The sequence below is a fragment of the Epargyreus clarus genome, unplaced genomic scaffold (genome assembly GCF_041222505.1).
Source record: "Epargyreus clarus isolate Ecla_fem2 unplaced genomic scaffold, WU_Ecla_fem_2.2 ptg000001l, whole genome shotgun sequence".
NCBI lineage: Eukaryota > Metazoa > Arthropoda > Insecta > Lepidoptera > Hesperiidae > Epargyreus > Epargyreus clarus.
The window spans coordinates 10,447,531-10,461,618 of NW_027332209.1; the positions used below are offsets into that span (position 1 = coordinate 10,447,531).

The 14,088-nt window shown below is 37.3% G+C and overlaps 1 protein-coding gene across 1 annotated transcript in view; it reads right to left on the minus strand.

The window, feature by feature from the left end:
- Positions 1-14,088, minus strand: part of LOC140747403 (uncharacterized) — a 33,857-nt gene continuing 19,769 nt past the window's right edge. The window contains exons 2-6 of the mRNA XM_073079873.1: positions 11,999-12,168; positions 10,338-10,445; positions 7,360-7,527; positions 4,697-4,838; positions 1-169 (exon numbers count right to left, since the gene is read on the minus strand). Coding sequence (XP_072935974.1) covers positions 60-169; positions 4,697-4,838; positions 7,360-7,527; positions 10,338-10,445; positions 11,999-12,168 — 698 coding nt within the window. The 3' untranslated portion in view covers positions 1-59. The remainder of the gene's footprint in view (positions 170-4,696; positions 4,839-7,359; positions 7,528-10,337; positions 10,446-11,998; positions 12,169-14,088) is intronic.

Below are 14,088 nucleotides of genomic sequence, written 5' to 3' on the forward strand. Positions count from 1 at the left end.
CACTAGGGCGCGTAGTCGTGCGCCGGCGCCGGGGAGTAGTCGGCGCCGTGCAGCAGCGATTAGGTCTGGTACTGCAGCATCGGCGCCGCCGCCAGGTTCGCGTGGTGCCCGCTGTTCATCCGCAGCGCCGACAGCGACTTGTTGTACCACTCGTCTTCTGCGCTCATGCCTGTTGACAACGTATATGTTAGGTATTTATAACTGTTTTACTTATATATAAATATAGTTCAAAAAACTAAAAAACACGCTTTTATGATAAACTCAACTAAAAATTAGAAAATAATTTTCAATCTAGGAATCAATTAAGGAACAGTAAATAGTATAATTGTGGAAAAAGTGTGGGGTGCTCCACTTATCAGTTTTCGAAAAGCATTATAGATATCCTTCAGTAAGTTTGAGTTATAGGGAAAAAACATCTAGTATCTAGTAACTTTGCCTGAACTTTGCCTAAGGCGCTTTTCTCGCCTCGAAAATCGTTAATCCTGAGGATGTTGATAAGGACAATGGTACAAAATTATTAAAATCTTGTATTGTCATCGGTTTTTGATAATTCTTCAAATTTTTGAATTTAACTGAACGTTCAAAGTGGATTGAAATCGGGTTCAAAGATTCCGTTACTTGTTACTTACATACATACCTACATACATACATAGATACATACAACCCAAGTTAATAAAAGCGTGTTAATAAAAGGCCCGTGCCAGACATAGCATAAACATTTGAACACAGTGAAGCACGGGTATTTGAGTATTTGTTCAAAGCTTGCTTCAAATATTTGTACTTTGCTATTTGGTGTCAGATTTTCGAGCGCACATTGGGTACAAAACAAATACAGGTCAGTGAGCGCACATCAAAGCGATTAAACTTCAAATATGTGCGGGGCCTGCTGCACATGCGTCAAATGCGGTGTCGATTGTAGACAAGATATAGGTACGGTTTTAAAGACTTATTGTACGGATCATTTATCAAATCAAAAGTGGTGGTTCTCTCCGTAATTATAATTAATTATATAAAAGTAGATGTTAGTTTATTTTTTATGCAAACCACTTTTAAACTTATTACATGTTACTTAACAAAATGTAATGTCAAGGACATCGTAATAGCGAACGAAAATTAATACAAAATAATATGATCTGAATATTGGAAATCAACCCATGGTTTAATTAATGTTTGACAATTAAACTTTATTTCCTCTGAAGCAAAGTAATTTTTTTTTTTTTTTTTTTTTTTTTTTATAATATCAGAGTAGCAGACGAGCTTGCAGTCCACGTGATGGTAAGTGGCTACTGCCGCCCATGGACATTTGTAATCAATCCCAGATAGGATTTGATATTCCTACCTGAGGTCGGCCACAGATGCGCCGCTACCCCTGAGGACTAAGATGGAACGCCTCGGAAAAGTCTGTCTCCCTTACCACACCCTTCAAACCGGAACACAGCAGCGCCTAACACTGCTGTTATTAGGTAGAAATAGGTGTGGCGGTGGTGCCGCCGGAGTCGAACCACAAAGGGTTCTACCACCTTCAAAATAAATAAAAGATAAGTAGTTAATGTTTTGCATAATTACATAAGATTATTCTAATAATTAACAATCATATTACACTAATGTAATTAAACACCATCAACTGTATCAATCACTTCTAGAAACAAAACAAAGAAAATATTATGTCACATAAATTATTTCATAGCATATCGGTTGTAGCTCGCTACGAGGTCTACGAACGCTACGATATCTTGATTCGAATTTCCACGTAGCGGTAGGTATTATAAGTACGTACTTAGAGCGAAGAGGGTCGGGAGCGAATAGTGAGGCAGTGAATCGACCCTCGCGTTTTCTCAAGATGCAATCTCGCCGCAGGAAATAAGATATTTGCGAAGACGCCGCGAGGACGCCCGCCAAAGTAAATGTAGTGGAAATTTTCTTATTAGAATATCTACGGTACGGTGCCTCGCCTCCATTACTTGGTCGTTTTTTTACGCAGGAATTCAGCACGCCTCGCGGCACTTTCATGTTATTAAACACGATCCAACGCGTTATGCTATTAGCTTATTTTTGGACGTTGCAATGAAAAATAATTGAAATTTCCGTAAACTTACTAGATTAATGAAATATTACTTTTCAATAAATAGGTGTATATGATGATATAAGTTGCGTGTTTTTGTGTGTTATAATATTTAATTAAGTATTATTGAGACGTATAAATGTGTACATAGTAACATCAGTAAAATACTTTACTTAAATAAAATAGTTAAAAATTTTAAACCCATACCGTTCTATAACTTTTAATGAGAAAATACTCTTTTACTTACCCGCGTCTAAATAAAGCAAGAGTTGTTGACGCGCTCAAATTCATAATCTCCGATCGCATCCTCAACGATTGATTATCGAATTATAGATGCTAACGTCTTATAATTAAATTACTGTCAAGACGAGATCTGATAATGAATGTTGTATGTGTTAGGAATTGAAATTCCCTAATATCATATTTTACCATCTGTACTGTACTCTCATTAAATAATATAACATTGTTCACAATTAAAATCTTTGTTAAAATGAAAAGTTTTCTCTATTCAATAGCTGTTACGCAAAGATCCGTGATATCGCGCGGTGATAACGTCTCTGAAGCGAGAACAAAAAATGTGGCAGCTTTAACAAATTCTAATTAGGTTTTTTCTTTTCAAGATCATCTGGCGGAACTTATTCCTGGCTGTGGCCGGCAAAGAGCAAGTTTTCTCATTATTATAAGGGATATTTGTGCAAAAACGAGGCTGGCACTGCGATCATCCGCCGCTCCTCACAACTTTATAATTGCCTTGACGGAGCTAATAGAAAGTTGATGAAAGCTGCCGCCCGCCGTCTACCGCTTCTTGTTTTACTTCAAACTTGCATTTTAGTTATCGCGGTAAACGTACAACTTATACCTATTGTATAATAGAATTGTGGAGTTGGTCTGTAGGGGTGTGTACTTAGTTACCTAATGTAATATAGGTTTCGTTATAATACATACAGTATACGCAGAACCGGATTAACCCTCTATGGGCCTATAGGCAATACAATTTTCGGGCCCCTTTTCTTTACCTACTCGGACTGACTAAATCATGTGATGTATTGTTTTGCCTTCTACTTACATTCCTGAATACAAATCCCGATATAGGCACGGATGACGTCCTAAGGGCGGGTTCGGACATACTCAGGCTCTATGCGTGTTCAACGCGCTTACGGGTTGGCTGCGTGTTAGTACAGAGTAACCCGCGCACCTCACGCGTAGAATACGCGTACGTTTGATTCCGCCCTAAGTCTAGGTGTTTTCTATGTATACATAAAAATACATTCAGCGGCGCCTAGTCGCTGCGTTCGGAATTACGGAATTTAAATACTTTTGATGTATGTGAAAATCGTAAGTCTTCAAACACGGAGCACACCCATTTTTTTAAATTAACCTTACAATCGCAAAACTCACATATTGAAATTAACGTATTTCGAAAGCTTCGGAATTATTACGTTACAAATTATTATCACGCTATGGAAGCTTACAAAACGCACCCAACAAATCGGGGAGTCCCCCAACGTGAATGAAGTCCAGCTGCATTCCGAAGGATTATATTAGTTCTTATATTAGATACTAGAAGACTAGATGGTTCTGTATGTATAAAGTGTTACATGCGTTGAAAAAAAAATAATAGTATTGTTGATTATCATTCTCGATCCATAAAACTTTTTTTTGCGGACTGCAGTGGGCCCGTGTCGATCCTGGGCCCCTAGGCAATTGCCTACTCTGCCTTAAGGTTAATCCGGCTCTGAGTATACGTTTAATAAACAAAACGTGACTCCTGGTATCATAAGGTCTTCCGTTGATGGGGAAAATATGATCGTAAAATAGGTGATCAATAGATGCAGTTAGGTACACTAAAGGAAATACCTTTTATGACCAAAGTACATGCCGTTAAATGTATACTTAAACAATCCCAAGCATAAATTGAATAAAAAGATGGCAAAAAATGATTTCCTGAAAAAATGTATTTCTCTAAATCTGCATAATTTTTTATTGCAGATCGCAAGTGGTGTATGAGATAATATTTTTCCGAAAATCGGAATGAATACCTAAGGGACAATATCGGTTCACGTAGTGTCTGTAAAGAGTTCGAATTGCAGTAAAATTTGGTCTGGTTTCGCATGAATTCCAAAGAATAAACCTACAGTCCAATATTACGTACATGAACAATAATATTCACAATTTTAAGTATCAATAACTTGTGAAATTTGCATGTGTTGTAAATATTCAACCGCTGAAAAATAAAACTTTCTAAGTATCACAGTACATCATAGGATTGTACTCACAGACCTGTATTTGTTTTGTGCCAATGTACCTACTAAACTTAAAATTAACGATCTTTGATCCTGTCGTTTCTTTTGACGTTACGTGTTAAATTTTAGTTTTATTTTTTACCCGATTGGGGAGGGTATTGTTTTTCGAGCCTTTGCATGACGTATACATGCCTTAAAATGAGTCATACTCATACAGAGTATGACTCATTTTAAGGCACGCCCTGCAGCCTAAGCGGCTTGACGAATTTTAATATATTAAGTGTCATGAATTCGTCAAAATGTTAACATAGGCAATATTTTTCAGCAGTCGGGTTTTTGTTTTTAAAATGGTTATCTAGTTCCCCTAAGTATAAGTTAAAATATATCTTACCCATGGTGTCCTGGCGCATGCCGACGGCGCTCATGTTGGCGCTGTGGCCCATGGAGAAGCCTTGTGGCATAGGGTACGAGCCGCCGCCCATCTGCGACAGCGAGAATATGTCCTTTTGCAGCTCCTCGTAGCTGCCGTGATGCTAAATAAAGAAATAAATAAATTAATGAACCAAAATTGATTGTTTTGTTTATATGAATTTTGGTTGCAAGCTATTTGCCTTTGAGAAATGACCATCTTAGGGGGAGGATGGAGTGAAATAGGTAGTGAGGTAGGTAGGTAGGTAGGTAGCTCTTTTGTTTTGTACAAATAGTTAGGATTAGTTATCAGCTACCTAATTTTTCGCTACGTTAATTAACGAAGACGTCGAAGACATTGGACCAATGTCGATAACTGTAACATAACTTTATTGGACCGCGTGATTTATCGTACTCTTCATACCATGAGTCTTTTCGAGAAGCTGTAGCTCTGATCTCAATTACGAGAATTGACCGATGTTGTCTAACATAAATTTTAATTGAAACAAGATTAAAATGTTTGTATTATTTTAAAGAGGTCGTTTATCTTAAGTATACGCCTATACCTTTGTTTTAACAGACAACTTAAGTTAGAAACAGTAGTTAGAAGAGACAAATAAGTTAGGTTATTTACTTCTGTCTTCCATACTCGTATTCATTGCAATATCATACATACACGCTTCCTTAACGAAGACTTTTAACCAATAATTCATAAAACAATACTTTTAATGCAGATACACAGAACGCATTATCATTTCCACATTTTTCGCATTATTCATAACTGCAATCACTCTCATTGTGTATCAATTTTACTTAACGCTGATGCGGTCTCCCAGACCATCGTAAATATATTGAGATAAAAATTCGTAGCGATTTTCAACGCGTCGAAATCTCATCAGCGCACGCATTAACTCGCGAGATCGTCGGGGTTAATCGTTTTTCGCTCGCTTATTTTATGTTAATATGGTACCTAATGCGTTATGCGTTTGCATTAAGCTGCGGCTGTATGTATTATCACCATCAACACTTCCGTTAATGGATAATGTGATAGCCTCATTACCGCCGCCACAGCTGCACTGATATTGGATTTCGACACTTCTACGTTTTATAAGTCAATGGCCAGGCAGCCACATAATGTATCGTTATTTTTAATGACGGTTTTTATGAATTAATATCATTATACCGTAGAATAACTTCTGTGGAATAAAATGTATTTAAGTTTTTGTGTATAGAGTATCGAAGGCTCTTAGTGGTAACTGCCGCCTATGGACATCTGTGATCTCCATATAAAACAGGTCCCATCGGAGACGTTATCACTCATGCGGACTTAGATGGTCATCACATGTGTAAATCAGCCGGTATGCTTCGTATCCATATCTTTCCACCGAAACGCAAAACTGCTTCACACTAGAAATAGGTTTGGTGTAGCCCCTGGTCGACTATAGGCTCTGACAGTGCCTTTAAGTGAATTGTTAAAAATATTTTTTGAAACCTACGCGTTGTACTCTTAGTAAAGTCTGTACATTTCATATGATATTAGACGTTCAGCATTCAATATTAAGATATGAAAGGCATCATGAAAACTATCGTACGTCAATCAATATTACCATATAGAGTTTATCGTGAAGCGAGCAATTTCAGAGGCCATAAATACATGCTCAAGTTGGTAACGTACTTAGCGCAATCAGTCCCCGGGATTATCATTTGAACGTCACTTGGTAACGAATCATTGTTCGTAGTCTCACAGCAGACGGCCGTGTGTCGGTCAGTATTGGTGCTATTTGCATTATTTTCGGCGGTCGAAATGCCGCGGCCCGTGACAATCTCATTATCCCGTAATCAGAGCGACTGATTAGCGCCGCATCGTAATGAGCGGGAAATTGTGGCGAAACGTATAACGCCATCTTTGTTTTACAGCGGTGTTATGATTTTAGAAGTTAGCCAAAATGTTTATTTGGCACTCGCTTTTTAAATGGTGTCATAACAAACCCTTATTGCGAAAATTTTGTATTATAAGATGCTACTATGAGAGGCAAAATACTTTATGGTAGACTCAAACGTTTAGACTAATCGCTACAAGCACAAAGTGGTATAAATCTTAAAGAAATAATGTGGGTTTAGTACTGCTATTGAAGTCTTTGGGGAAAAAACAGTTTTAAATAGTACGAATTCGTGAGAATCGTGGAATATTTTCTTAATTTGGCATTTTTTTGTTTTATTTAAGTTACTTATCCAGGTTAAACAAAATGATCTATCTACCATTTTTACAGCTAAATGTTCCTTATTACCTATTACTGTCTCATAAGAGCAGTGTTAAACGCTGTTGTGTTCTGGTTTGTAGGGTGTGGTAAGAGAGAAATACTTTTTTGAGGCGTTCCAGTTTAGCTCTCAGGCTGGCCGACCTCAGTTAGAAATATCTAATTCTATTTGGGGTTGATTACAGATATCTATGGGCTGCAGTAGCTCAGATGCTGCACTTACCATCAGGTGAAAAGCACGCACGTAATAATAATAAATATAAAATAATATTATAATATTATATAAAAAAAGTACTACCGTGCCCTCAGATAACTAACTACATATCTCTTATTCGACATGTAACATCTGCAGCGTTTGAAGCTGTTTCTCGAAGTAAATGTAGCATACCTGTGGATATCTGTTGATGGTGTTAGGGTGCGGGTAGGGCTGGTAACCTCGGTAGCCCTGGATGTTGCGCATCATGCCATTGCAGCCGGGCAGCACGGCCGGCGCCAGCGCCTTCTGCAGCTGCTTCTCCTGTTTGCGGTACTTCGCGCGACGGTTTTGAAACCACACCTGGTAGAATTGTATGATTGAGTATTATGATAATTTTAAAACGGATAGGTAGATGATGATGATATCGACGTTGATGAAAGATGATGAAATGAAGACCATCACCGAAGATGAAATATGTAAGCGGTGTGTTTAGTACCTAATAGAAATTAATAGACATTCTTCCATTGCGAATTCTATGTTATTGAATTTGTAACTCTTGTATAGTATAGATACATAAGTCAGATTAACATTACAGGTTATTTAGGTCAAACTACAACAACCGAAGAATTTTCTAATATTATACGACGAATCAGCGGTATTTTGAGTATTAAACCAAAAATAATGAAAAGTTGGTATAAAGTGTATCACTTTACCATAATTATGTATCACTTATATTAGACATCGTAATATGCTCGTTGCTTTTTATTATAAACAAAGGATATGAAATTCAAACATTATGTGTATTATTTTTTCAGCTGAGTTAAACCGACGTCCTCGAAAATAAACAAGTTAGTGCCTACATTACATACGACACGACATTAGAAGATTACATAAAGATCTAACAACACAACAGGGCTTAATCTGCGTGTTGTCGCCGGGAATGAGAGCGTGCGTCGTTTGATATGGTGATTACAGCTGATTAGAGGGAGGGCGGCGGTGGGCGGCGCCCTCCGAACGCACTCTCCATATAAATAAACCGATACACCCTAACCTAGCCGAAACGAATTAACGTTTTTGAACCTTGTCTTTATAACAATATGGACTAAAATGCACAATAGATACACTATAGAGTATACGTATATGTTATACGTAGGCATGTAGGGTGATAATAAATAGGATATTAGTTTTTTCGCGTTTCAATCCGACATCCGTCCCTCGCCGCGCGTTGTAATGAAAAACGAACCAATTTCCGAGCTTAAAAAGCGATCTGTTACATTCATATTACGAAATAATTTGGTTCTTGAAGGAGGAAGGAAAATAGAATGTTGATTTTTCGAACTGAGTTCCCAGTAATGGAAATTTCATAAGGACTCGAATGTTTTTTTCTTTTTTAAAATATTATTACGTTATGTTTAATACTATCATATCATGTTAATGCTATGTATGCTATGTATGCTAATAGAAGGAAGATACTCGTATTCCAAATACATATAATGTATAGGTATGAAACAATACAAGTGTAATTAGTAAACAGAAGATTATATCTATAAAATTAATATTATAATAAAATAGATTTTTTATTAATCATAACATGTTAAATGGCTATAGCAGCTAAAGTCATAATTTAAAACTCATTCCCTATAAATAATCCCTAATCCATTCCAAAGCAAAGGTTACGAGTTTAAGCTGAAATTTAAATATAATTCGCCTGAACTCATCTCGATAAAAGATACCTAAGTATCATCTCTCCGAGAACAACGTGTTTTCCTCAGAAAACGGTCGCCTTTAAACTGAAAAAGCAAGGAGATCCAACAAAACATTTTCTTATTTCCAATTGTAGAATTCATTTGAGGGCAGAGACAATGTCGAGAGGCGCGCGGGGAGGATGAGCGGCTAACTTCGTTACGGATCCATTTGATGGGATTGCAATGCCTCAGGGGCCACCCGCCTCCCGCCCTCCCGCTCGCCTCGCTCGCCCGACAACGTTGTATTTTTATATCGAAATTTCCTCTACAAGGAGGGAGCCCGACATCGCTGTCGTCTTTAACGTTTACATTCTTATGTAGCGTCGTCTGAACGTTAATAGCCTCCTACGAAGCGCGCGTGCACGAGCGTAGGTACCTGTGTACCTATATGTACTGCGTAGCTCATGTTCACACATGCGACACAATTGCGTGCGCGTCCTCCGAGCTTTTAACGGCAGCACGTATGCAAAAGTCTCCGATCTAATAGCATTTCGTAAAACCTTTCATATTCTTAAGTAGGACTTTGTCACTCATTGTCTTTGAAAGGAGTGTAATTTGTCGGCTTGATGGAAGGAAGATAGCGAGTGCTCGTATCGTTCTGAGTTTGTCACGGCACATATTTTACAAGTTAATAAACGAACGTTCCGTTGAAAAGGTAACGTTGAGTCTCATTTCAGCTAAATGTCAACCTGGGACTCACTTAGTTACCTACTTTAAAGGGGATGCTAAAAGTCATGTTCTGAATAAAATATCTAAAGCGACAAATTAGGTGCTCCGGGGACAAATCAATAGCGAGTCCCGAGGGATTGAGCAATTTTAAAACTGAGATAAAGATCGCTCGCGAGTAACTGTAAGCATTTCGTATTCATACGGCCGAGGACGACAGATGGCGCTTTAATTCAATCCGCCTCCGGCCTACGCTCCAAATTGTATTATCCGAGTATTCGTGCATCATTGATATTTCGACGATTCAACCTAAGAACAAGGACGGCCAGTGGGTTTGTGTGTTTGTCTGGCTAGTATGTGGTGCTAGTCAATTAAGCTTATGTGATTTAAAAGGTGTTCATAATCGGCTTCTTATTTGAATAATCTTTCTGTACGGGGCTAGATAAGAGTTACGAAAATAGATGATGCGATTTTTTTTTTAACTTCCGTTCTTTATTAAAGGTAAATAATAATGTACTCAGCTTTGGGAAAGTTGTTTAACAGTAATAATATTAAAAATGTAGCTCTTATGTTATTTTTTTTCTTTCAGCCTATTGCGCCGATGTTATCGAATTTGACAAAATATCTTGCGAGGTGGTGATTATCGACTTTAAAAAAAATTTTTTTTGGATATACTTACTTTGCATAACATATTTTTGATACGAATTCAATATGATTGATTTAGGTTTAAATTGTATTAATAGCTATAATTATTCTCACCTGTATCCTCGCTTCGTTTAGTTTTGTCGTCCTCGCCAATTCTTCTCTACAGTAAATGTCAGGATAATGTGACTTTGCGAAAGCTGCTTCTAATTCTGCTAATTGTTCCTGTTGAATAAAATAACAATAATATAATTCATGTATAGTCCCAAAACTCTGTGTCCTACATGTCTTTTGATCCCTAAATATATTGCTAAGGCTTAAAATACTGGGAACAAAATGAGGTCATTTCGGTTTTTCTTAGTAATCGAGTAAACTCCGAGTAAAAGGAATTAAGATGGTCGCCTCACATATAAATGGAAGTCAGCCTTCCTATGACACACAAGAACTGATAAAAATATGTATGGTGGTGGTATTCAGCCTCAATATATATATGTATGGCGGTGGTAGACGTACCTCCCCGGTCGAAGTATATTGAGCCTACCATCTTTCAATTGTATTAATGTAAATAGGAATATCTAAATAACTCAAAGGTGACTGACTGACACAGTGATCTATCAACGCACAGCCCAAACCACTGGACTGATCGGGCTGAAATTTGGCATGCAGGTAGATGTTATGACTTAGGCATCTGCTATGAAAGTATTTTGATCAATTCTACCACCAAGGGGATAAAATAGGGGATGAAAATATTACTTCGTAGCGCGAGCAAAGCTGCGGGCAAAAGCTCGTATACAATATAACAACAACGGGATCTATTTAAAATAACTATGTACAAATAAATTTCTCTATGTAATATTTGACTCGATTATTTATTATCAGTTATTTCATTATCATCCTAATTTCGATTAAATTCACACCAGATTATACTGTACAGTTATTAGGGAAAAGTGTTTAATGTAATCCCCACATTAATTAGTTCAACAATATTCCGCACTGGACTTTTATTTTAAGTTTGGTCTCAAAGGCGTTTCCATTACAATGAATTAAATTTATGTTAGTAAGTTTATTTGTTTTATTACGTCCTTCTCATCATACTAAGACATTATAGTATCCAAAATGTATTTTACGAACTTCAAAAATAGATAGTTGGGGAGCCCAAGAGGGGATTTTCTCGAGCCCGACAGTCTAAGATATGGGAGATACCTTACACCCTGTACACTATAGTATCCTAAACCATAAATGAGCTTCTTCTTTCTTTTAGAACTTTCTTCGAAAAAAATCGATCACTGGACCTGCTCGAGTGCGGTCAATTTTCTTTTTAATATAAAGGAAATAATGCTAGAAAACGGGAAACATCATAATCTGCCGATTACCACACGTTAAAGTAGTAAAAAAAAGTAATTTTGAAAAAAAAAACACCCTTTATTATTATGCTATCTGATAGTGTCACTCATTGGTATGAATCCCTGGAAAGTAATGATGTATCACAAACTAAAGGAAAAGTATAATTTTTAGGAAAATACATTATTCTTCAAACATTCTCATACTATTTTTTTTCAAGTCTAAGAATAAGAAAACCCCCCGCTGAATCGAAAAATATCATATAACCTTTTCTTCATTGTAACGTATATTCTACACAATCGTATTTACGAGTTTGTAGACATATAGCATCGTGGGCTCCCCTACTAGAGTATGTTTTTGGTAACACCATCGAATCGCAAAAACCTTCAGTAGTTTAGTATTTAAAGTGTAAGTAGTAAAATGTGTTGTATTCATACTTGCGTGAATGTTGTCCTGTGCCGCCTCCGTGCCGGTGTGGGACAGGAGGCCGTGGTGGGTGTGTGTCCAGCGTGCTGGGGGCCCAGCGCTGGGGAAAGTGCGGACGAACCTCCTGAAGCGCCGGTGCCCGTCCCGCCTGGCTCTGGCTTTAACTTCTTAAACGCACCTTCTGCTGTTAAAGTTAAGAAAAGTTCAGATATCTTAGTATTTTTGTAAAGAAGAACTAAAACACTCTTATGTACTTTTGATGTAAGTAATATTGAGTTATCCCAGTAGTTTTAAAAGATAAAGATTTCTATGAGTACACTAAAATCATATAATCTCTGGGATTTTTCGATTTATTGTAGCCATTTTTGCATTATTATTATTAAGGAATACGAGAGTATGTACGTACACACACTATATTCGGGTAATTGTGTGTGACTTTTGTATGACCAATGACGATATATATTTTATTTTTATGCACTGCTATTTTATTTTGATAGTTGTTGATCAAATGATTTCAATTAAGCGAATCCGGACGAAAATTAAAGTGATAGCACTAAACATCAGATAGTTTAATAATCAATATATGCCCCATTTAATAAATCGGGGCCAGCATGAAATCTCTAAATGAAATTATAATTTATTGTTTAGCTCTTAAATTAGTTAACAAATAGATACATATTTTTCTTTATAAAGTGAAATTAAGTTAAGAGTAGCTAACCACCATGCAGTTCATCTGATCCTAATTGATCTATTCCACAGATAGTTCATAGTAGATACTTCTGAAAGTTAAGCAATGGAACCAGCGCCGGATTTAAGGGAGGGCAACCGGGGCGGCAGCCCCGGGTCCTCCACAAAAGAGCGGCCCCTACAATAGAGACGTCTGATTTTTTTTAAATTTCGACTAGTAAATATTAGTAAAAAAATATATATCTTTTCCTTTGATATTTTTTCGCTGTTTTACCTTTATCTTCAGTACTTTGTACAAACATGAATACTAGAAAAATCTACCTGCGTTTCACAATAAAATATTTATTGAAAAACTCAACTGAAAAAATTGTTCATTTTATTCAGAAAATAATTTGGGGCCAGAGGGCTTCCACTCCTTTGTAGCCCCAAGGCCTCTGGACCTCTAAATCTGGCCCTGAATGGAACATTCACACATACACAGCTTTATGTATTGCTAACTCCTGAAAACAAAGGTGAAACGGTGGGTATAAATATCTCTAACTTCTCATGCCCTTCAACCTAGAACAGAGCAACTTTTAACCACTGCAGAACGTACGACCTCGCCGTCGTAGGTATACTTCGAAGAGTTCCACTACTTTTCAGATAGTGACTACGGGTGGTATTGACTATAAAATTATAAAGTACGGTATCTTTGTCAGTTCATTAGGCCGAGATCGTTACTGTTTTTGCAAGATAAAAGTAGCAAACCAGTATGCTATCCACCTGATGGTAGTCATTTATACTACTGCTGCCGACGCACATGTGCAAGCAACTCCATATAGAACAGTGGTTCTACTTGAATCCTACAAATATGGTGCTGCTTCTTATGACTAAGGTGGTCCCCTCATATGCAAATTTACACCCACACTCATCTATTTTACAAAAACTTCTTAACGCTACAAAAATGTTTTTGTGGTGCTTCGTTAGTTGAAATGATTTCACCATCTTTGTCTATTCATCAAAGTCTGAATACTATCATCTCCAAACACTATGTATCAAATGTATCTAAAAACCACAAAAGCATTTTCTAACACGTTAATCCGCAACTCAAGCTGAGATCTAGGCAGTGGAATCGAAGAAAAGCCTGAGTTCTTATTTGCATAGCGGGCGCATTGATCCCTTGTCGTAGGTCAAGTTCGACCGGGTAATTCTAATTGCGTTGCTTAACTAACAGCGTTAAGAGCTAATGATTTGACGAGAAGTGTAACAGACGGGACCCGAGTCCGGGTTTACGTGCTCGGACCGTAATGCGGTTAATCTGATACGGATATACGATTGCAAGTTTTGTGACGTCAGGCGTATCACTTGGTTTTTTAAATGTACACCTTATGATTTTTTTTTGTTAATGGTTCTTCGTCAAAACATTACTGTTCTT